A 25,415-nucleotide genomic window follows, 5' to 3' on the forward strand; every position below is an offset into this window, starting at 1 on the left:
GGATGCTCAGATCCCAATCCAAGAGAGACTAAGGCAGCCCCTCCTCTTCCTTATAAGAGGTCACATCCACACACCTGAAGCCACACCCCAAAGATGTGGCCACCACCCCAAGTCTACTGGTGGCACAAGATGCCACTACAGAAGTCAGGGCAGGAACTTAAGGCAGAAACCCAAAGGCAGGAGCTCAAGCAGAAGCCATGGAGGAATGCTGTGTACTGGCTTTCTCCCCACAGCTTGCTCAGCCTGCTTTCTTTTGCAACCCAGGGTCACCTGCCCAGGGTTGGCCAGCCACAGTGGGCATGGCCCTCCCATGTCACTCACCAATAAAAAAAAATGCTGCCTCAGACTTGCTTATAGGCCAATCTGGTGGTAGCAATCCTTCAGTTAAGGTTTTCTTCCTCCTGATGATTTAGAACTAACCAGCACACTGCAGAATGGGTTATAAAGAGCAAGTCATCATTGATGTCTTAGCTGGTTGTTCTAGAATTAAGCACCCTCATCTCTCACACATCTTTGTGCTTGAGAACCAACCACAGAGGCTGGTCATCCTAACTGAGCACTTTCAGACCAGAGACTTGGCTACTCCATTTTGACTTACAATCTCCTTATAAGAGTCAAATCCATGTGACATGACCACATGGCAAGTCCCAAGTGAAGATTTTCTATCAACTTCCAAAGAAGTGATAGGTTGCTTTACGTAAACACAGCACACACAGCACTATGTCAACTGTAAATCTTCAAGCAGGGTAGTATGGATAAACAAAATCGATTTCAATTTCTGAAACTGACTGCCTCCAACATTTGAGGAGTATTTACAAAGTGCAAATGACTTGTTGCACAAGGGTTAATTAAACCCTACATGCAGTTTTCTAGGATGCTTACAGTCAAGTACAATTGTCAAGCGTTCCTCTATGAGCCCTTGTATGAGCATCACCTAATTCTGTTGACAATACATATCCCCAGATTTCAGTAAGAGGTACTGAGTGAGACTTCTATACATTGACAAGGTATGCCTGCCAGATTATAATTTTAGTCCATTAAAGCGCATGCCACTCTTCTAGAGGGTTAGCAAGAGAGACACCAAGCAAACATCGGACATGAAGCTGGTGTTCTGCAAGTTACTGATGAACTTAGTTTTGGAAGAAATTTTGAGCAGCAGGCCTCCAGTTAAAGCTAACACAGCAAGCAAGAATTAGTCACTAAATAAGGAGGGGCAGAAGACCCAGATGAGCAAGGTAAGCTGGGTATGGCAAGGCATGCCTTTAAATCACAGCACTTGGGAACCTGAAGTAGGAAGACCTTGAGTTGAGTTCAAGGTTAGAGACTAGGATGGACGACATAGTCAGATCCCGTTTCAAACATACAAGGCGTACCTGGGCACAGACCTTTATGGTGTTTGTGGGGGGATCTTATTAGCTGTGGTTTGAGGCGTGTTCAGGTATGCTAAGAGATTTTGAAGAAGCTTAGATGCAAAAAACAGAGTTAAGATGTGTCATCTTTGCGGCAATGTAGAGACTGCTTTCTAAGGTGAAGAAGACATTGGTGGAGGCTTGTTAGTTTGCAAAGTTCCCAGAGAGCAACCTGATGTTGTGGTCAAGAGTCATCTCTACAAGCAAGGCTCTAGGCAACTTGAGTCTTATGATATGACTCTTTAAGACCTTTCCTGTGTGACAATGTCTAAGAGAACAATTTCTGAAAGGACTAGCTTGGCATCAGGTAGTTGGTAAGCCTCTAACCTGAAGTAGTTGTTAGTGGGGGTACCAAAAAGAGGGAAACTATTGTACAAAGTTTAAGGGGGTAAACTTTGTCCTTGATTAAATGTTGGGGAAGGGAAAGTTTAGGGTGACTCCAAGTTCCTGGCTTGACTACAACCGAAAGGGTGGTAATGCCACTTGTACAGAGAGAGTATCTCCAAGCCAGACTGCTGTAATTTCAAAACTTTATTTGGCATGATCTGTTCAATGAGTCATCTATGCAAAAGCTGTTCACAGTCTTGAAAAATGACCAACGAAGAAATAACATGGCACAAAAGTCACAAACCACCACACAGGAGTGCCACCAGCTTTTGCCCTCATAAATTCTGCCTCATGTTTAGATTTTTGGTAAAGGCCTACTAACTGCTTTGAGAATCTTAACCAACATTGTCATCATAAAAATTCCCATCTGTATGTACTGAAGGGTACTTTTAAGCACATTACAGTAAGATTTCTCCCTGTGTTTTTAACCTTAGCAACATCTACTTCCTATATTCGCAGGTATGTCACTTCGTTAATTGAGAAGAGCGTAGCCTGGCATGGTGGTACATATCTGTAATCTCAGCACTGGGAAGATGAGGCAACATAATAGTGAGTTCGAGGTCAGCCTGGACTACACATAAAAACAGGCAGTGACAATGTAATGCTCAAAGTCAACGTCTTTAATAAACCATTTTGCATATATATTGTTCTCATGTTCAGGAGGGTATCATCAACTCTTATTTTAAAACAAAGGAACATATTATCAAAGGATTTTCTTTATTTTTATTTTTCTCATGTGTGCATACATGTGTGTTGGTATGTACAAGTGTGTGTGTGTGTCAAAGCACATGTGTAGAGGTTGTACCTCTCTTAAAGTTGACCAAAGCACATGTGTGGAGGTTGGACCTCCCTCAGGGGTTGGTCCTTCCACCTTGTTGAGACAGGGTTTCTCTTTTTGTTGTTCGCTGCTACATATGCCAGGGCAGTTGACCTGGAAGCTTCTGGAAATTCTCCTGTCTCCACCTCCCATTTTGTCTTAGGAATTCTGGGATTAGAGATGTGCACCATTGCACCTGGCTTTCCATGGGTTATAGGGTTAGAACTCAGGTCCCCAAGCTTGCAGAGAAAGCATCTTGTCTACTGAGTCATCTCCTCTGCTCATCAAAAGCTTTTTAAAAATAAAAACCAGGTAATCTAGACTAAAACATAACACAAACATCTGTGCATATGTCAAAATGCATACCCCATAAATATTTCTAGTTTTTTTTACCAAGACTAGTGGTATTGAGTTAGAATGAAGGAATGAGTTAGAACTTTTATATGGGAACTTTGTTGTGCCTGAAAAAAATTCAAACAAAATGTTGCCTTTCCATGGCAAAGTGTCTGTTGGACTTTGAGTTATAATAAAACCAGGTGATGGATGTTCCTCAACTTCTCATGAGAGTTGGTACCTTAGGACTTTCATTTAGGTTCCATGCAAAGGAAAGTGTTTTGATATAGTCTCTCTAAGGTTGCTTTATTTACAAAAGTAAAAGGCTTGCTTAACATAACCACTTTCACTTAACATAAATACTTACAGAACAAGATAATTATGGAAACAGTTTTTTCATCAGTTGGTTATGTTTTATTAAATTTGTATCACTGCTGCTACTTAGAAATAAGTTAAGGTAGTATCTACAGGCATCACAACTTTGGGTATTAGCTCCACATATTGGAAAACTTATATTTCTTCTGACAAATTTAAATCCAGAATGGGGTGATGTGCCTTATTCTAACAGGGCTCACATTTAAATTATGTCATTTACTTAATGTGGAGGGTCCAAAGTATACATAATAACTTCCTTAGGGCTGCTTCCTTTTTGAGCTGTTTGAGTTAAAAGCATCATATTTTAAAGACTTTGAATGAAGAGAAGGAGGAGGAACAGAAATAGTGCCCACAAGCAGTTAGGACAAACTAGTAATTAGGAAACATGCAAGTTTACTAAATAGCTTTTACAACTAACAAACCTTTCTTTGGTTGTTGGAATCAGGCATTCATTCCCATATCAATCTTTAGAACTAGCTTCAAATGGATGGCCACTTGAATTTACCTCACAGTACACCCAACATTATATAAAGATATGTTACAACAAAGAAATGAAGAGAAATATGCAACAATAGAGCAGGAGGGAGAAACAAAATTCAGAAACACAATACATCAAACAACACGCTTAAAAAAAAAGGCCTTCCTACACCACACTGTCAAAGGACAGCACTCTAAAGACAGCTGAGAAGGGGTGGCGAGCTACTTAGATCAGCTGTGATTCTTCTGTGCAACCTCCAAGTTTACCCACCTTCACCCCAGGAGAGTATCGTGTCCATCTGTGGGTCCACAGTTTGAGAGAAATTGCAAGAATACATAAGCAATGAAATAAAAGTTGGAGGTTCTCATAGAGCAATGGCTAGAGTTTAGGATTTAGGATAAAAAGCCTAGGCTCTCACTCCAGCTCTGCCGTTAGTCATCTACGTGATCCAGGAAAAAAACACTTTATCTTTCTCAGTCTCAGTAATCCCCTAAAAGATGGAAAGACAATAATCACAATGGTGGACTAGGCTATAGCTAATGGCAGAGCACTTACCTAATATGGAGAAGGCCGTGTGTTCAACCCTAAGCACCAGATAAAGCAAAGCAGAGGGAGACAGGGAGTAGATGGGAGAAACAGGACCTGCTCAGTTAGATGAGGTAGTATGTTACCAAACCTGTTGCAAAGCCTGAAACCCAAAGTTAAGGAATTACAGTGTTTTAAATAGGGCTGGACAGTTGTCTTAGCAGTTAAGAGCATGTACTCCTCTCCCAGAGGACCCAAGTATAGTTCATAGCACCTATGTCAATTATTTCACAACTTCCTGTAACTCCAGCCCCAAGGTATCCAACATCCTCTTTTGGCCTCCACAGGTAACTATACTCAATTGCACATACTCCTATATGTACATGCATATACATATGTATAATTAAGAAAATAGTAAAAATAAGGGGTCAGAGAGATTACTCAAAAGCTAAAAACACTCTTTGCTCTTGCAGAGAACCCAGGCTCAATTCCCAGGACCTATGTGTTATGTCACAACAATTCATAACTTTATTTCCTGGGCATCTGACACCCTCTTCTGAACTCCACAGGCACCAGGCATGGGTGCAATACACGTATATACAATCAGTCAAAACAATCATACACATAAAACAAAATAATAAAATTAAAAGAAAGCAATGAAAAAATAAAATAAAGCCCTTTAAAGAAGTATGTTTAAAATAAACAAATATGCAAGCAGTCCCAATTAGTTTCCCATCAGTTGTCAACAGCACAACAAACATTTGCAAGCATACTTATTCTCAAGTTCAGGAACTAAGTGTGTAGAAGTGTGAAAGATAGGATAATCCCTGCCGTCCTGGTTACACTCAGACTCCTGATGAGGCTGGCAAAGCACGTTTATAAAACCACGCAGAGAAGCCAGTAAATAGGCTCACAAAGAGGCAGGCAGGCTGGGGACATGCTGAGTTGGTACAGTGCTTTCCCAGCATGCACATGGACATTTGGACCCCCAGAACAGCATGAACTAGGCATGGTAAGGCATGGGGTAGAGGCCAGAAAATCAGAAATGCAAGGTCATCTTACTTGTCAGTTCAAGGCCAGCCTGGGCTACATAGACACTGTCTCAAAGGTAGGCGGTGGGGGTTGGGGGGGGGGGGGACACACACAGGACTTTCAGCCAAGGTAGAATTAGGCTGGCATTCATGGGAGGGTCAACTGTGGGCTCAGGAAGATCTGGGAAGGCTGCAGGAATTCTGAGTTTCCAGGAATGTGGTGGTTTGAATGAGCAGTGTCTCCTACAGGCCCAGGTATTTGAACAATTGGTCCCCAGCTAATGGCACTGTTTGGGGAGGCTATGGAACCTTTATATCTCACTCCAAGTCCAGTTGGCTCTCTCTTCATCGTGTTTCACTTGAAGATGTGTTCTCTAGGCTTCCTGCTTTGGCCTCCTGTTGCCATTGGCTCTCATGCCGTTATGGACTCCCCCCTCTACAACCACAAGCAGAAATAAACAACTCTTTTCTATACATTGCTTTGGTCGTGGATGACCAGCACATACTTAAGCAGAGAGGAGAAAGGCAAGGCTAGCATTTCCAGCCGGAGGCACGCTGTAAGTAAGCAAAGGCCTCAGAGCGTCAAGGATTTTTGTTGTTGTTGTTGTTGTTTTGATAGGGGGTTGCAGACACATTTGGTAGGAGTTAAGGTTGGAAGGTAAGTTGCTTGTGAGGCAAAATGGCATTCTGCCAGTGTCCCCAGAGGAGCTTTGCAGACTGTCCACAGCTAAGCTCCTTTTGATTGGCTGGCGCATGAGCCGTCCCAGTTATTACATAGCATGCCCCCTGGGGGTAAGGTTGTATAGGCGCGGAGGCTAGGCAAACTCGAGACAGGGAATGCCAAGTTAAGGAGTTCAGATCTTATCTTGTCAACATTAGGCAGCCAGTTAGAGGTCTTTACCCAGATGACTAAGTTGCTGAAAGTGCTTCTAATGAGATCCATCAAGCAGTGGGCTGTGGACTGGGGGGCAGAGAAAGAGGCCATAGGGTGGGGAGTAATTAGGAGGGTGAGAGGTAGTTTGCGGATGGAAAGGAGGGCGAAGGTGTGTGTGCGTGCGTGTGTGTGTGTGTGTGTGTGTGTGTGTGTGTGTGTGTAGGAATTATGTAACCAAAGGCCCGTTTCTTTCTTTTCCAAAGTCCACGACTGGTGCAGTTATAGAGTGTTGAGTACACACTCCACATGTGTTTGTCAGTGATAAGGAGTTATGGGAACACCGACAGGTACACAGAGGTGAAGCAAGGACCTGTGTGTTTCACGGGGAGAAGGTTAAAGACTAGAGACACTTCTACTGTTGCTTTAGTCACCTTTCTGTTGCTGGGATAACACACCATGACCAGGCATGGCTGATGGAAGAGGGGTTACTTTGTGTTAAGAGTCCATCACAGCGGGGAAACATGGCAGCCGGCAACAGGCATGCTGACTGGAGAGACCACACCCTCAACTGCAAGCACAACGCAAGGAGAGCAAACCGGAGGTAGGGCAACGCTGCTAAAAGCTCCCAAAGCCAGCCTCCAGCAGGGCCACACCTTCTCAGCCTCCACAAGCAGTGACGCTAACTAGAGACCAAGTATTCAAATACTGAGGCCTATGGGGGCCTTTCTCACTTAAGACATCACGACTGCATCCCTCAGGTCTGGGGGCATAGACTATGCGACCCATAGAAATCCCACTCTACCTTTACGTGTGATGGACTTGACTTGGGAAACTTGCTTTTTCATTGTTCACCAAGCCCTCTAATGCCATTTGCTTTTTCTGCTGTCGTTTCTATTTGCGGTTCTTTCTTTGTAAAAGTTAATTTAATGTGTATGAGTGTCTTGCCTGGAGGCCATCAGACGCCCTAAGTCTGGAGTTATAGACGGTTACGAGCTGCAGTGTTGGTGCTGAGAATCAACCGGGGGAACCCTCAGGAAGAGTAGTCAGTGCTCTTAGCCACTGAGCCATCCTTGACTGACTGAAAGCTGCTATTTTACACTTGTACTGTATGAAGGAGACTTGTAAAGGAAGAACCGACAAAGCGATTAGAAGGAGGGATATGAGACAAATAACTTCTGCAAATTGAATTTTAGGCTTTCCCTCGAAGCTTTGAAGAGATTGCTTGGACCTCACAAAGCAGGTTTATCGAAAGAGACAGAGGTATGGCTTTCATTGACTGGACCATGCTTTCTAAACTGTAGTTCACCATCTGTAAATAGGCACAAAAGCAATTTAGGGTTCCTAACAAACATATATAGACAAGCAGAACAGAGTTCATAGTGATAGGAATCAGCTAGGTTTTTGTTTTGTCTTGTCTTGCATTGTTTGGGTTTGAGGTATCATCTCCAGACCTGAAACTCACTAAGCACACCAGGCCAGCCTGAGCTCAAGATTGTTCTCCTGGGATGACATGAGTTAGTCACCACCTGCACAGCTTGGGTAAGCACTGGTTTGTAAAACATGTATTCTGCTTAGGGAACCATAGAGCAAATACTCTACAGCTGATCCACAACCCTGGCCCGAAAACGTACTTTTAAGTGTGTGTGCCTATAACAATGGGCAGAAGTTTTTTGTTTTTGTTTCTTTTTTTTACTTTTTATTTATTTATGTGTGTGTGTGTGTGTTTGTGGGTGTGTACTTGTGCATATATAGGTATGTGTGTGCAGGTGCCTAGGGAGTCCAGAAGGGGGCATCAGATACCTGGGAGCAGGTATTTCAGGCAGTTGTGAGCCAATGGATATAGGTGCTGAGAACCAAACTGGAGGCCTTTGTAAGAACAGTAACTCCTGCATCATCCAAAGATGTCTTTCTTATGAGACAGTTAAAAATGTTGGAAGGTCACTGCCCAGTAATATTTTTTTTTCTTCAAAATAAAGGAAAGTTTTCTAAAAATCAGTCAACAAAGATGTATTAAATGAAAAAAATCTTGGCTGGGCATGTAGCTCAGAGGTAGTAGTAATACACATGCCTAGTCTGTATGAAGTCCTGGGTTCAATCCTCAGTTCCATACATTTTATATATATAATAACATATATGTGTGCATATGTATTACTATATTTAATAACACATATTATGTACAATATATGATAATATAATCTATATATACTACTGCATATTATATTATATAGAATATTTATCCTTACCTAAGCTCTATTCTTAGTCTCAGTCTCTCTGTCAACCTTTTACATATTCTTTATGACTTCCTCTTGCTCATCTTTCTGCAGTTAGGTTTGCATATTAACACGTTTGTGATAGGAAGTAATTGTGGCCTTCATACAAACAAAACCCTCAAAACAGCATTGCTGACTGTGGTGCTTGTTTACAAATGCTAAACCATGAGTTTTCCAAAGGAAACAGGCCCGACTTGTAGCATGTGCTACTTCCTGTGGTATGGGCACTCTAGCCATAGTCAATTTCAAGGTAAGTCACTCAGTGCAAAATTAGAAAGAGACAGCATGCTGTATAGTATTTCTGTCAGAGAAATGTGTCAGAGGGAAGCAGAAATATAGGAAGTGGTGAGTTTTAAATATTATCTTTGAAGTGATGCTTACTTATAAGTTACTTATTCATTTCTTTTTGTGGTAGGGATCTGACTTAGGGTGTCCCACAAGCAGGACAAGTGCCTTTTCACTGAGGTACACTCCAGCCTTGTGTTTGACACAATTGTGTCTAACAAATGACGGATGAAATTTAGCTCCAACACAATACTGTCCTGGTTCACCTTCTCCATCATCCCTCTGTCTCTGCTGCCTGCTGGATAAGTTGCTCCAATCTCTTCTATGAGAAACCACAAACTCAAAAGACTGAAATTTAAAATGCTTTCCTCTCTGAAATCCCTAACACACACGTCTCCTTCCCTCTTGACTTCACTATTTCTATTAATTGTGTCTCCAGTTAACTCAAGGAGCTAGGGACTCTTAAAGGATCTACATATGCAGTCTTCTCTAATCTGCCTCCTTTTCTCTTCAGTTGGGTTACTGACCCTTCAGACTAACTGGTCTCTTCTCATTCAAGCTCTTTTCACTCCAATCTATCAGGCAACTATTGTGTTAAATTAATATTCCAAATGCACCGCTCTAATAATATACTTTGTCCATTCAAAACACACAGAGAGAGAGAGAGAGACAGACAGACAGACAGACAGACACACACACACACACACACACACACACACACACACACACACACCCCAACCACACACACACACAGAACTGGTCTTCAAAGTTCTCCTCAGGCCTGGTAACTGGATAACTGGATGTCTCCATGTCCCCTAAGCTTGGAGCATGTCCTGTGATTTAGTTCTTGGACCCAAATCACTCTTCCCCTTCCTGTTCCTAGAAAGACTCAAACCTTTGTTTCAAGTCTTGGTTCAAGCATTAGTGAAAATATATGTGTTGGTTGTTATAGGGACATACACGTCGATTGAAATCTGTAGAAACAAACCAGCTATGCCTAATCCAGCAATCATTTAAAGATAACAATGCATTTGATCACCACCCTTTCCGGAGGCTCCATGACCCATAGTGCACCGAGGCAGTACTTGCTTCATTGTTACAATTAAAAAGGTTTGCTGGGAGTCAACATGAGGTTTATCTCAAACCTATGGATTTCAATTACACATGCCACAGCTGTTCTTCATTAACGGACAGGACCAAGAATTGTGTGTACTTTAACCATTTGGTATTTACCGTAATTATTTCTCTTCTAATGCTGTGAGCAAATTGGGTTGAGGGGGGTGGGAAAGGTGGGTGGTAGAGACCTGCCCACCCCCCCAACCCCCGACCCCGGGCAGTGACTAACATTGATAACGTTCGCCTTTGAGATGCTGATTGGTTGTTAGAGATCAGAAGGGAAGCGTCAGGAATTCAGACCCTCTCTATCCATTTCTTCCCTTAGCCTTCCTCCAACACTGAGAGTAGCTTGTTTTGGTGAGAGGGAAAAACCACAAATGCTTTCGAGGGACCATTGATTCCTTTTCCTTCTGTGTTTCAGATGAGAAGCTAAGCAAACAGGTTGGCACAGCCCTCTTGGTCACCGACACTAACATCCCTATGAAGATGAGCTGTGGAGAGCTGGACCACTTGGCCCAGGAGAGATGAAAGGCCATGGGAGGAAGCCACCAAAGACAAAAGCACGTGGAGACAGTTGAGACCGTCACTAGTGGCCCAGAGATTTCTCCCAAGAACACCATTTGACCACTTGTTGAAATGTGGAGTGTCTGGTACTGTCCCAAACCTACTGAAGCAGACTTATGAGTGTCAGGTCAGGGCATGTGTTTTTCTTGAGTATGGCCAGTGCTTTGGATACACATTCAAGACTGAGAGTCAGCACGGCCTGCCAGTGGACAACAACCTTTGGGTTAAAAAATAAATAAAAATAAGGTTTTGTTTTGTTTTTACATTATCAATGTTTGGAGAGAAAGAAGAGAAGGCAGAATGATGGGGGGAAACGGAAGAAAATACAGCACAGTCATGAAGTCTGAAACATTCCCTTTAACGTCTTGTCCTTTGCAGAAACATTTTCTGACCTGTGAGGTGCATCCCAACAAAGAGGATGCATCTGGGCTTAGTCCTATCCGTGTCCTGCCACACCTAAAATGCCCAATTTATGAGAGTATAAAAACAAATAAATAAAACTCCTAGTGATGAAATAAAAAGTTATTATCTAAAATAAATTCACCGCTCTTATGAATGGAGGGAGAAATATATAAATACAGTCACTATAAGCATTCTGCAACATCTTTAAAACTTCATTTTTACCCAGATGGAAATTTTAGTAGTGACATTTGAATATTATGAATTCCCAAAGCCACATATATAAAAATGTTCAAAGGCAATAAATAAAATGTGAAATAAGTATTTTTTGTACTTAAAAGCTTTTTTAAAGAATTATAAAGTAGGTATACTTCCTAAGAACTTTATGAAGGAGGCTGTGAAATCACTATAAGGGTTCAAAGACTCAGGAATAGAAACCATTCCAGTTAGATGGATAAAGTAACACCAAGTCAGACTACAGTTCCTTTAGGGGAAGTAGCTCCTAGATGTTTGTCGTAGATTTGTAAATGTTTATTGTTGATGTGCAGAAAATTCATTATGGAGTCTACAAATAAGTATTGACTTCAAATATGTATTAACTTGCAGGTGACTTGCCGTCGTGAACTGTGGGCTGGCGGTTCATCTTGCAGAATCTTTCTGTTTTCTTCTCTCCTGAAGAAAAGATGGTAAATTATAGGAGCAACTAACCCGCTCTCAAATGTTTTCAGAAAGATTAAACCATAATACCTAATTTTAAGAAGCAACGTTTCAAACACCAGATAAAGTCTTGAAACCCAGCTTGCTTCACCATGTAACAAAATTATGACTCATTTCAGTAAGAACGTGCTTTTTTAGTAAGAAAAAAATGCTTTCTGAGCTAAGTTTGAACAGCTAGGGCACTTGGGACACTCGCAAACCCAGTCAGCAGAAGTCTCAAACTCCTAAAAGATTAAAGGCAAAATAAACTGGTGTGCATTGAGAATGAAAAGGAAAAAAAATCCCCAAGGGTACTGATTTATAAACAGAAGTAACGCTAAAACTCCCCTGAAATCCCCCAATTGCCAATCCTTACAAATTCAACACTTCGCCCTTTCCTCCTTTGGGAACCTGTAGGGAGGTAACAGGAATGTCTTTGCTGACTTACAGCTGGCAAAACTTCGAATTACACCCACCACGCACTGACTTCATGTAGTTCAGTGGTTCTCAACTTTCCTAATGCTTGCAACCCTTTAATACAGTTCCTCATGTTTTGGTGGCCCCCCAACCTTAAAATTATTTTCATTGCTACTTCATAACTGTAATTTTGCTACTGCTGTGAATCATAATGTAAATATCTGATATGCAGGATATCTGATGTATGACCCTTGTGAACGGGTCTTTAGACCCAGCCCATGATGGGTCGAGACCCACTGGTTGAGAAACGCTGGTTGAGCTTTGGCTTTTAAAGTCATGAGTGCAAACGTGGGTTTTCCTGAGAACCGCTAGGGGTTGGTTGTTTAGGATCCAGTTCAGCAGGTGTGTGCTGCGGACCTGAGTGCACTGTGCAGGAGGCAGAGGTGCCAGTGGTGGGCACCGCCTGAGGTGGGTGGGGCCGGGGCGTGTGTCTAAGTGAGGGAGGAAGGGCCTGTGACAAAACGTAGGTGGTGTGTGGGCTGCAGGATCTGGGAGGGGAGTGAAAGGGAGCCTGGGGCCCTATTTGTCAAAGGCTGCAGCAATAGATCGGCTTGTATTTTGGTAGCCTTTGCCACTTGCTAGTGAATTTAGTAAGATGTCATTTTAAAACTAAAACTGGAAAGGTAGACCCGGTCAAACATCTTTGGGAGAAAAAAAAAGTATGTTCCCATTCTCAGTTCAACCAGTTATCCTTCAATCGCCTTGTGTGTGTGTGTGGGGGGGGGGGTTAAGCAATTTAAACTCTTCTCCCGGGTGGGGGTGGGGGCAGTTTAAGCCTCTGTGTGTGTATGGGGGTGTGTGGTTCCAACCTTAAACGCAGGAGTTTCCCCCACCCATGCGGGTGCTAGTGAGTGGAAAAGAGCCGCTGGTTCGGCTCGGGAGCCCTGGAACCTGCGGGATGGAGCGACCGCGTTGCGGCTGCCTCAGTCCCCCAAAGCCGCATCAGCGGGACCGGGCGTGGGCCGGCACCACCCGGACCAACGAGCGGGGTTTGCACAGGAAAAGGCGCCGCGGCGGGCCCGGGCCACTCCTCCCCAGCTCGGGCTCTCTGCCCGCCCGCCCGCTCGCCCGCCGTCCCAGCCTCGCTACGCGCCAGGAGCAGCACCGCGGCGCGAGAGGCGACTAGGAGCGGCGACCAGGCGGGCTGCAGCTCGGGCGACCGCGGAGGCGGCGGGCAGGGCGCGTGCGCACTGCAGGGGCGCCAGATTTGGCGGGAGGGGGAGTGTCCAAAGCTCTTTGTTTGATGGCATCTGTTTACAGAGTTACACTTTAATATCAACCTGTTTCCTCCTCCTCCTTCTCCTCCTCCTCCTCCGTGACCTCCTTCTCCTCCCCTCTCTCCTAAGAAACTTCGCCCCGGCCGTGCGGAGCGCCGCTGCGCAGCCGGGGAAGGACTCAGGCAAGGCGGAGGGCAGCGGGAGGCGGCAACCGGTGCGGTCCCCGGGGCTCTTGGCGGAGCCCCGGCCCGCCTCACCATGGCCCGGAGACCCCGGCACAGGTAACGGGGAGCCTGGGCGGGCGACCTCGGGCTAGGGCACGCGGGGATCCAGGCACCTGGGAGCAGGTGGGAATTCCATCCCAGAACGTTGGCGGGGTTGTCAGTCGGCACCTCGGTGGCTGAAGCCACTCTGGAGATGGATGAATGGAAAACTCTCTGTGAGAAGCGCACCGGCACGGTGGGAAGTATGCCCAGAGACTTTTTTTTTCTTGCAAGTTGCATGGGGATATGTGTTTCTCTTTGGGGGAGAGACTTTTTTTTTTTTTTTTAACCGGCACGTTTTCAGCCAAGGACAGAACGGTTCCACCAGACCCGGGGAACCCACCAGGTGTTTGGCTTGATGCCCCGAGTGTTGGCGAGGGAGTAGCAGCCTAATTGCTGGATGCATTGAGATGTTTTTGCACTTGGAGTTGAAGAGCATATGGCAGATATAGGAAAAGGCCGGATTGTTTAGTGGCTGCAGGTAGTTCATTTAAATTTCATTCATTCATTATGGAGGCAAAAAGGTGTCAGCTGACAGGCTGCTGCAGCAAAGATTTTAGGGGGATAAAATGGGTTTGCAGATTGTTTCAAACCCTGTTTTTGAAGACTCGAGTACTTGTTCTGGGAGAGGCTTTTATTTCTACTGCAAACATTACACGCGCCCGGGTCGCACATGTCACCGCACTCGTCGGGGTGATGGGTGCAATCCTTGTCCATTTTGACTTCTTGCTTGGGAAGAGAGATCAGAAACAGAAGGGAGCGCTGGTCGGAACTGTCAGTTGCTAGCCGCTTGGGTCCTGCGGGCCCTGGGATTTCCCGAGGACACACTGGGGCTCCCAGCGAGCAACGGTTGCAGGGGGGTTGGCTCGGTGGCGGTCGTCGCTGAGCGCAAAGTCCTGGAGGCCAGTGGCACCCAAGGCAGCTGCAGCGTCCTCGGGACTACTTGGCCGCGGCTCTTCTCCTAGCTGCAGAGAGAGGTCCAGGAGCCCCGCGCACACGTGGACGCAGCTGAGGTCGCCGCTGCTCCCGGCACTCTGCTGCAGCTGCCTTAGGTAGCCCGCCTCTGGCAAGGCCATGACGACCCTTCCGGGGACACACACACACACACACACACACACACACACACACACACACACACACACACACACACCTCACACGCTCGTGGAGACACACACACCCCACACGCTCGTGGAGACACACACACAAACACACACCCCGTCCGTGGAGACTATCCTCTCGCCTTTCCACGGGTGGCTTGATTTTTGCTAAACTTAATCTGTTTTTTTGGAACCAGCAGGTACTGGCCCTGCGGGGCGCGGGCTCTGGGAAGTTGCAGAGAGCGTAGGCGTGGGCCCTGCAGCGCACCCTCGGGCAGGGCCAGGCGGGGAGCGGCAACCAACTGGGCGTCGGAACAAGAGGGGGGTGAATTGGGGAGACCTTGGATCTTGGCTCCCAGTGCCTGGCCTCAGGCCTGCTGCGCCGGTCCAAGTGCCACCCCTTAAAACGTTTCGCCTTTCGCTTTGGGGACCTAAACCAACAGCACCCGGGTCACCTGTTCCGTAGAAAGCTGAAACCTGAACCGGGAGGAGGGAGTTGGGAAAAGGGGTGCTCCGAGGAGGCGCGGTCCAGGCTAGGTGCCTTAAGGTTTAGTCTGTACGGGGCGTGGCCGCGCAGGTTCCCTGAGGCTCTCAGGTAGCCCGGAGGGGAGGCGGCGGGAGGGGCGGGAGCCTTGAACTTGACTCAGGGGGAAGAGAAACCCGGCTGCGGGCTCGGAGCCGTTTCTTGTAGGGCGAGCGTCAACTCGGCAGGGATTATTAACCAGGTCAGCGAAATGAGTCTGAACCCCTTTTCTAGAATCATGTAGCGGCCACAGGCACTTCCTCCCGTTCCCCTCCCTCTTCCCAACCCCCAGCAACTCTTTTTCGTTTCTTTGCACGGTTTGTTTCCTTGATAGAATGTAGTATTCATAGTTGTACTCTTGTAACCACACAGGCTCTCGCAGGTGGAGGAGTTGAGAGCATCTAGCCCGAAATCAGCCTTTGAAAGTCCTTTGACTGTTGGGTCTGAGATCTTGTCAGAGCAGATAAAGGAAAAGTTATTTCAGGCCCTTTGTCGAAATTAATCATGCTACTGAGGCGACCAGGTCATTTTAGAGCAAGGAAATCGCATGCAAAGCTCGAAGGCGAGCTCCTTGCCAAGGCTGGACTCGCCCTACTGTCTCTATAGCCCTTCAGGAGCTGCACGAGTCAGATGCCACGTTTCACCCCCAGGACTTTGGCTTTGCACATCAGCTTGGTGCTTGCTTTTTAAGAGGCACGGAAGACAGTGGAGACATGCGCTCTGGAAAGTACCTTACACAATAGAATCCATGCCCTAATGTATAAGACAAGATCCACGAGCGGAGAAAGATTTGATCAAGTCAAACAACTGGATTCAGACAGAGCTTGGGTTGGCAGAGCTTTGCTTATAGAACCCTGGTCCTCTGAGCCCAGTTCTCTCTCACCTGACTGTCGACTGCCCCCTGTGGGCGACTGAGTATGTTGCTTGTTTTTAGTTTAAGCTTTGACTAGAGAAAAACCCAATTATTCGCTTGGAAAATAAAACGTCCACAGTTCTGAAAGTGACATCTCCAGATGTCACCAAACCCAACAGGCTAATCTAATGAGAGTTAAGCCTGTGCCTCCACCCTTTTATCCCAATTGCTTTCTTGGTATCCCTGATACTTCACAGAAGGCTGCTTCATTTCGAAGATTTTCCAAGGAGTTCCATAGCAAAAGTGAATTGTCACCCAAAGATTCTGATTTAAAGTTCTGGCCTTATAATTTTCTTTCTTTCTTTTTTGACCTTATAACACCAGGTTTTATATAAAGGGGGGATTTTTAATTATCATTGCTCAGAAGTTATTTACTGTCTCCTGTTTACTGTAGGAAACAAAACTGTCCTTGGTTCAAAGGATTGACACTAAGTGGAAAAAAATGATTGCACATCATGAATACAGTTTAGTGGGATTTTTTTGGTAATGTTATTTTAAGGGTAGATCACATCCTGCTACCATGCAGCTTGCTGCCCAAAATAGTAGTTTTAAATGATGAGAATCACTATTCAGGTGTTTGGGAAACACTTTTGTTTAACTTGTAGGAGGCTGGAAATATACATTTAGTGAGTTAGTTCTGGAAAACAAAATCTATTATGAATATAACTGTTTTATATCATTTTATTGATGGTATTTTTAGGTTTACAATGGTAAATTTTAGTGAAATTGTTAAGTTTTCATACCTTAAGTTTTATAGAGAATGATAACTAAAACTAGATTGCAAAATTACTCTATTCGGTGTATGGTAAGTTTGGAGTTACTTCAGCAGTCATCAGAATTCACAGTGTTAGTCAATTCAGTAAAAAAGACTGTTTTGAAAACAGTAATTGTTTTAACCTGTAGATTTCGTCTGGGGGAACCCCTTGGTTTTTAATTAGGTACATTGTAAGATATTTTAGACACCATTCAGTCAGAGACAGAGAAAACAAGAGTAAGTAGGATTCTGACTAGTCAGTACCCTTGTAATGTACTTAGTTACTCTGGAAACAGTATTGTAAACACAGCCACAGGTTGGGTCGATCAGACCTTGAGTTTTGAATGATTTGCTATTTATGCTAATCACAAAGCAGTTTGATGGCTGTATCCTTTCTCCAGTTTTGAAACCTTTCCTGCTTAATTTCTAGTATTATAGACTTTAAGAAATGATCACAATTATGGTTTTGAATGTATTGTCTTGTTTTTTTTTTTTATTTTAACAGAACGCCAGCTCTATTAGGAAATAGCTGATGGGTTAGTTGTGTTCAGAAACTATTTAAATGATTTCACATATGCCGAAGAGTTTGAGTATGCACTTGCATAAAGGACATGGGCCCTTGTTTCTTTTATTGTTGTTAACATTGAGCTTTACACTTAGACATCCATTGGTTGGGAGGGTGCCAGATGTGTAACTTGTCACTGGTCTAACAGTAACAGCAGGTTCAAACATGCAGAGCAATAGAAAGTGCCAGGGCTCCTGGTGTCTCTGTGGATACCAGTAACAGCAGAACCAGTTTACAAACACTACAGCAGCAGAATGCAGAAAACAATCTCATTGCGCAAGTTTGCAGAGTTTTGTCCTAGTAGTCTTTGGAAGACTCGCTGCAGAGTTTTGGTGTGAGTTTCATAATCCGGCAGCAGCTTAGATCCAATGCCTTCAGCCTATGTCTGTCCATTCTTATCTCTGCAGCATATACAGTAGCGATGAGGACGATGAAGACATTGAGATGTGTGACCATGACTATGACGGGCTGCTTCCCAAATCAGGAAAGCGTCACTTGGGGAAAACTAGGTGGACCAGGGAAGAGGTAATTAGTCAATTTTATCCAAACATAGAAAAAAATAAGTAGAGTCTGTAGTTGTTGAAAACCGAAGATTTAGCTAAGCTACATGTGCTCATCTTGGAGGGTCTAGCCTGTGGCACGCTGAACAGAATGTTCCTCCTCATCTCTGCCAATATGTTCCTTCTGTTATCTGTTTCCAAATCATTTGTTGCTCTTTGAATGCTCTCAGCCTTCCCCCTTATGCTTTGCCTATTGGTTTCTCATTCCAGAGTCCCACCGCTTCTTACTTTTCTCATTATATCTGAACACACCGTACGTCCTGTGAAACTATTACTGGCTGCCCATTTTAAGGTTGGATGCACTCTCTTGAGTAACCATGCCACTGAGTGCATGCTTGACTTTCTTGATGTTGTTACATGTATGTCATTCCCAATGCACTGCAAATCTCTTGAGGGTTGGGACTAAAGCGTCTCTTCATCTTTGTGTTCGTTGAACCCAAAAATCACTTGCTAAAATGTTAGGATAGTAACAGATGTTCTCTGGATAAATTAATTAGACCTATGTATATGAAAGATTATTCTAAAGACATCCCGTAATGGGTGAGGATATGCCCACTTCTTTCAAGAGCAAAATCATCAATGTGAAGCATAATAAGTTATGAAGAAAGGTTTCTTCTTCTTTACTGAAATATGGAATTCATTGTGTTCTAAAACCGGGAATTCTTGAGAGCAGGTGGACAAGACTCCCAGGGGGAGGGGGGCACCTAGGAAGTGCATGGTCCACCTGTCAAGATCAGACACCTGGCTGCTGCTTTGGAATATGGAAGTTCTGTTGTTAACCACAGTTTCCCAGTTCCTGTCTGTCTTGTCATTCATTATGTGTGAATGGCATCTTTGCAGAAACCTGTGAAAACTGTTTCTGGTAGGGTGGTGACCAGGGTATGAGCTGACAGAGCCAACTGCCTGAGAATTTTTAGTGTCTTCTAGATCCTGATATATTTGGTCATCCATAAATTCTACACATATAGATACAAAGACTTAGTGACTTCACTGAATTAAATACATCTTTGAGTGAAATATGTAAAATATTTTTGGCTTTTATATGAGAAAGGTTGAACTAATGGGAAATCATCTCACTCAGCAGTCTTATCTCTTGCTATAGTTGAATGGGCAACTAAATTTAACATTGGAATTCACTTTCCCCCATTCAGTAAGAGTGTCAACAGTTACCATCTATTAAACACTAACACATGCCAGGCTTCACTGTTTTGCATAATGGTATTGTGTAATCTCCAGATAACCCTGTTGATACTGCCATTCTCATAGATGACAATATGAATCTGTTTATATAACTATTCAACAGCTGTGTCAAAGTAAAAGCTTTAGTGTGCCTGTAAATAAATCTATGCTCAGACCAGTATATTACATTAATATTGGCTTTATTTGTATGCTTTTGAGAGCTATTTTTCTGGATTGGATCATGAGCTTGGTTCCTTTATTCATTATAACTTGGACAGAGCTATTTAGTAAGCAACTGATATCCTAGGATTGCCTTTTCATGCCTTAGGATGAAAAGTTGAAGAAGCTGGTGGAGCAGAATGGAACAGACGACTGGAAAGTGATTGCCAATTATCTGCCTGTAAGTTAGCTATTACTTCTTTCTGGAGACTTTATTGAAATACTATGTATTTGTTCATGTAGGGGGAGAGGCCCATCCATAATTTTTATTTCTGGCTACACAACATATACTTGAGGTTTCTAAATATACTATCAAAAGACTTTGGTTTTTTTCCCCCAAAATTGTTTCTTGTTTTGTTTTAATTTACCCTGATAACATAAGTTAACATTCTGATGGGTTGCTAAAGGTAAAATTTTAAAGTTGGTATTTTCTCCAAGTTAGCTTCTAAATTCCCCCATTTTTATCCAAGCCACATATTTTTGTATATGTATTTCAAATTTGAGAGTGCCTTTTGACTTATTTCCCACCCCCACCCCTGCATCTAAATGATAAGTTGGGAGCCTAGTTTCCTTTACAGTCCTTCTGGTCCGGCCACAGGGTAGCCACCCTGCCCTCTCTGTTATAATCGCTTCCTACCTTTCCATGTTTCCATCAGTTCCAAACACTATTAGCTGATAGAGCTTCCTAAACTCAGCCATTCTTAACTAGCAGTGGGCTTGCCTAGAGTGGCTGAGTCCCTGGGTTTTTGATCTCCTGCACCACGTAAACAAACAACGTAACTGTTTAATAACAAAACCCCACCAGTTTGACAGATTCTCACACAGTAAGTGAACTGCCTTGACCCGTTACCCAAAGGCTCTCCTGTCTGGTCTGAACTATGGTTCCTCTGTTCTCTCCCTCCACTACCCCCTCCCTCTGTTTCCTACTTCCTCCCCACAAGCAGGTTTGGTTGTATTCATTTCTGCTTTTTCTCCTCTGGGCTTTTCTTCCTAGTGATTCACCCCCTAGAATGTTTTTTGGTTTTGGGTTTTTTGTTTTGTTTTGTTTTTTGTTTTGTTTTGTTTTTGTTTTTTGTTTTTTTTTTTCTTCTCTAGTTAAAAGTTCTGAGCATCCTCCAAAAGCCATGTCAAGAGTGACCGAATGCCTCTGAAGGAAGCCGTGTCTCACTTTAAGGGGTCCTTCTCTCCTCAACCTGAACAACACTTTGCTTTAGTCTCTTCTTGCAAATCAACCAATTTCAACCTTCTGTGATAATCAGTTCTGTGTTTCTTTTTCTTCTTCTGAGATTGTAAGCTCCTAGAAAGTGAGAATCTTTTTTGTTTGTTTGTTTGTTTGTTTGTTTTCATTCCTCTTAAATATAAGTGCTTGTGGTCCTGAGCTAAGCATCTCTTGGTTTGAATGGGAGGCACTTTAGTTCTTCCAATTGGATTTTCACTGAAGCCTGGCAATATGGAATCTCTAGCACATCCTAAGATACAAAGCACAGACTTGGGTTAAGTTAGCAAATACGTGTGCAATAAGACATTGATTTTATTCATGTGACACAGTTATTCCCTTCATGAGTCACAGACTCCAATTTTAGATGCAACTTGGATATAGTCTTTAGTCTGTAAGCAGTGTGGGACGGGGGGCTCTCCATGCATGACATGCTTGCACTATGTCTCAAAGTTTCTATGCACTCATCACATTTTGTCTTTGTGATGGTGCATGCTTTGTCTAGAACCGGACAGATGTGCAGTGCCAACACCGCTGGCAGAAAGTGCTAAACCCTGAACTCATCAAGGGTCCCTGGACCAAAGAAGAAGATCAGAGAGTAAGTTCCATTTCCATTAGATGTGTGAATTGTAGTTGAGAATATTTCTAAAGCATGCTTTCACCACCAAGGAAGTAATTTGAATGTACAAACAGAGAATAAAGGACTTGCTCCCATAATGTCCAGTAGGTGAAATCAGATTTCTTTTTAGTTTTCTAAGTATCTTAACATTGAAGCTTGATGACACTGACTCATTTTGTAACACTAAAACACAGATTGTTTTTGTGTTTATCTGAAGGTGATAGAGCTGGTACAGAAATACGGTCCGAAACGTTGGTCTGTTATTGCCAAGCACTTAAAAGGGAGGATTGGAAAACAATGTAGGGAGAGGTGGCATAACCACTTGAATCCAGAAGTTAAGAAAACCTCCTGGACAGAAGAGGAAGACAGAATTATTTACCAGGCACACAAGAGACTGGGGAACAGATGGGCAGAAATCGCAAAGCTTCTGCCTGGACGGTAATACTTTGTCAAGAAATACATTGATTGGGAAGAGCAAGGGGATGGTCATGGGACCTTCTAAGTGGGTGAATGAATTATGTTCTATCAACTATAAGCATTTGGTTAAACTAGAATCATCGAGTTTGAGAAATGGAAAAGAGATCTTGGAATTTGTTTTATTGCGCACAGTTATTGTCACCTCAGTGGTGAGCCTTGGGCCAACCAAGCCTTTTATCCTCAACCTTCACTTCTCTGTTTGCAAAACAGCTAGTAATCTGTTTCATGAGCTAATGTTAGGGTCAAGTAAAAGGAATGTCAAAGCATTTTGTAAGCGGGAAAACTCCAGGTACCTAGAAGGAAACCAAACACACATAGATGGTTTGGTCCCACCTGTTAAGTGACCAGCAATCACTTTGGTTGGTCATTCCTCCATTTTCCTAACACCTCATTGTACCTTCTGGTTACTATTTTTTTCCAGTGACTAAAAAAAGGCTATATGTGTAGAAATATCATGCCTATTTCCAGTTTTTATTTAATTTCAGTATCATGTCTTCCTTTTATTGGACAAAGCAGGAAAATAATTACCCTTTATGAAGGATAATTATGACAGCTCACCTCTGACCCATTGTCTATATTTAAATATTATGTATATAATTGATTTTTTATCTATTTTTGAGAAATACTTGCACTCTAAATTTTAAAATAAAAATATGTTAGAAGTATTTTTATTCTTGAGCTTCATAACCCCTGGGGTGGAGGAAGGATTGCTTCAGAGATGGTTTATTTAGTATTTCCCATTGTTGCACTGAAGCATCTCCCCCCTTGTGGCTTGAGAGCTTCAAGAAGTCATGGATCCGGTCAAAGGAGATCTTTCCTCCCATGTGGCCTCAGGATATGCTGTTGACTTTTCTAAAACTTAAAGGGGCACCAGAACTTCCTCTTTTTTAACACACATTTCCACACCCTCATGGAAATAGCAAAAAGGAGTCTCGAATGTTTTTTTTTTCCTTTTTTGAGCAGAGAAACTTTTCTTGAGAGTGGAAAGAGTTTGTAGTAAACGCTTTGCAATTTGAAACCATACTAGGTAGCACACGCCTGTATTCCTAGCACTCAGGAGGTAAAGGCCGAAAGATTTGGAATTCAAGGCTAGCTCAGACTACCACCCTGTCTCAGGAAAATAACCTCCACCCCTACCAAAAAACGGAAAATATGCTGGGGCTAGCATTTCATTTGGGATCCTGTTGAGGCTGGTGGAGAATGTCATTAACGCATTATCCAATCTCCTCTTTGTCTAGCTATAACAAAAATGGGAGTGGTTTCCGAAAGTTTAAATAGAGATTTTTTTTTACTCAAACTTTGTACATAGAGTTATGAGAGGTAAAGAGTGGGCACTGAGTCTTTGTCATTGCTGTTCCCATGCTTGACTGAGTCCCCACTGTGGTACTTGACCCTGCTAAGCCACAATTTAAGGACTTTATAACAGCTGGGACTTTAAGTTGTATTAAAGTCCAGTAGCACATGAATGGTCAGAATTCAGCTGAACATCCACCTTTATCAGGGAGTCAAAATGCGAAAAAGAAAACAAAATTTGCAGAGCACTCAATACATCCCAGATTGCAGTAGTAAGAGAAATCTATGGATTGTCAATTAGGCGGCAGGGTAGAAAAGACCAAGAGAAAATAGCAGGCAGTTAGTGGATCTGCAGAGATTTCTTTTAGCAACAGTTTTCTGTCAACTAAACGTACTCTGAACTAAAGCTGTGATAAAGTTTGTATGTGGTGTATTTCTGCACAGGACTGACAATGCCATCAAGAACCACTGGAATTCCACCATGCGTCGCAAGGTAGAACAGGAAGGCTACCTGCAGGAGCCTTCAAAAGCCAGCCAGCCACCAGTGGCCACTGGCTTCCAGAAGAACAATCATTTGATGGGCTTTGCTCATGCCCCACCTTCAGCTCAGCTCTCTCCAACTGGCCAGCCCTCGGTCAACAGTGACTATCCCTACTACCACATTTCTGAAGCACAAAATGTAAGCCATTCCTGAGGAGACCTTGGCTGGAGCAGAGAGATGGTTATGTAAATCCCTGGTCTTAGAAAGACTTGACAGTCACAGATGGTCCTCAGCTAAACCCTCTGAGGGAGGTAGGGGAGGATACACTGGGTCTGACTTATGTTTCTGGAAGCAAGAATGGGAAGCAGTGATTGATTCTAACTTGCTCTTCCCAATCTGACTTAAAGTTAGCTTTTGAATGTATACATCCTTAAATATAATGGGTGAATGCAGATAGATTTACAGTCCAATAGTTTTCTTTTCTGAAATGAAAAATGGATGTAGTATTACATTTAAAATGCAAAGAGGCGATAGCTAAACTCTGAAATTCAGTGGGAGATTATAAAGTCAATTCTGGCAATGATCTAAGGGAAATATGTTCATTTACACATTTAGTAAGTGTTTACTTTCTTACTCTGAGTCAAGGGCATTGTGACATTGATTCTATGTCATCTTCCTTTCTCCTCATTTGAGCTGGTATCATTCCTTCCTCATTTCTAGACATATCTATGGAAAGAAACACTTTTTAATATGTGGAAAAGAAGGCTAAAGAGGAGAATACCGGAAATGCTTATCACAGAACTGATGATAAAAATGACGAAACTTAGCCGGGTGGTGGTGGCGCACGCCTTTAATCCCAGCACTGGGGAGGCAGAGGCAGGCGGATCTCTGTGAGTTCGAGGCTGGGCTGGACCGACAGCCTCCAAAACAATGCAGAGAAACCCTGTCTCGTAAAAACCAAAAAAAAAAAAAAAAAAAAAAAAAGACAAACCTTGGTGGTATTGGTACACACCTTTAATCCCAGAAGTTGGGAGACAGAGGCAGGTGGATCTCTGTGAGTTTGAGACCATCATGGTCTCCTGAGTGAGTTTCCAGGGCAGCCAGGCCTATGCAGAGCTGAGAAACCCTATCTAAAAGAAAGAAAGAAGACAATAGTTACCTAAGAATTACAAAGATCATATGCAAATATTATGTAAAACATATTCATGAATAGTTTTTACTTGGCTCTATCAGTTTCTTCAATTTGACTACAGAGTTTCCAGAAAGGTCTCCCCGGTGAATGAATTATCATAAAAGCTTCTGTGCTTTTTATTACAACTAAACATTATTCTCAGAAAAATATCCCTGGTGACAAACAGATGGTGGTATCACGTCTTCCAAAAATTCTTTCACACATCCACGAATACTTTTTTCCATTGTTCCTTTCTCTGATTGAGGAGTGCTTTCTGTGGGGCTAGAGAGACCCTTTGGGCTTCTTTCCCTGTGTTTCTTGAACTATTTAGACATTTTTAAAAACCTGGCTAAATTTCAAGTTAGAGAAGTTTTGTTTGGGTTGTTTAATCATTCAGTGAATTGTATCACCAAAGTACTTCTTCCCCTCTGTGCCAGAACAAATGGGCCCCCCTGAAGCACTCGGAAGTATGACTGACTTAGCTTTTGTGTTGCTGTTTTGGTCTAGGTCTCCAGTCACGTTCCGTATCCTGTAGCGTTGCATGTAAATATAGTCAATGTCCCTCAGCCGGCTGCTGCAGCCATACAGGTGAGATTGTCTGACGGGTAAACCCATTAGCTGAGCAAGGCACCGCTTTTAAAGAAAGCGTTCCACATAAACGCATATTTTACAATCTGTAATAGAAAAGCTAATAACAGCGTTGAGGATCTGCTTTGGGCCAGCCATTTACCACTGGCTGGAATTTTCTGATGCATCCATGAGCAAGGAGCTGTTGCCTTAAGTCTCATAGTATTTTGTGCAAGTCGTGGTGAATTTTGTGGGGGTGGTTCTC

At 43.3% G+C, this 25,415-nt stretch overlaps 1 protein-coding gene across 2 annotated transcripts in view; it reads left to right on the forward strand.

Moving 5' to 3' along the window:
* The first annotated feature begins 13,242 nt into the window (after nt 1-13,242).
* The window catches only part of Myb (MYB proto-oncogene, transcription factor), a 36,420-nt gene continuing 24,247 nt past the window's right edge, over nt 13,243-25,415 (forward strand). The window contains exons 1-7 of one of the 2 annotated variants that reach the window (XM_005065826.4): nt 13,243-13,534; nt 17,776-17,893; nt 19,436-19,507; nt 21,048-21,140; nt 21,379-21,599; nt 23,376-23,610; nt 25,091-25,171. In XM_005065826.4, the coding sequence (XP_005065883.1) occupies nt 13,512-13,534; nt 17,776-17,893; nt 19,436-19,507; nt 21,048-21,140; nt 21,379-21,599; nt 23,376-23,610; nt 25,091-25,171 (843 nt within the window). In that variant the 5' untranslated portion in view covers nt 13,243-13,511. The remainder of the gene's footprint in view (nt 13,535-17,775; nt 17,894-19,435; nt 19,508-21,047; nt 21,141-21,378; nt 21,600-23,375; nt 23,611-25,090; nt 25,172-25,415) is intronic. The other variant, XM_005065828.4, reaches the window with a different exon arrangement.

Source organism: Mesocricetus auratus, unplaced genomic scaffold, assembly GCF_017639785.1.
Source record: "Mesocricetus auratus isolate SY011 unplaced genomic scaffold, BCM_Maur_2.0 Super-Scaffold_100018, whole genome shotgun sequence".
NCBI classification, from domain to species: domain Eukaryota; kingdom Metazoa; phylum Chordata; class Mammalia; order Rodentia; family Cricetidae; genus Mesocricetus; species Mesocricetus auratus.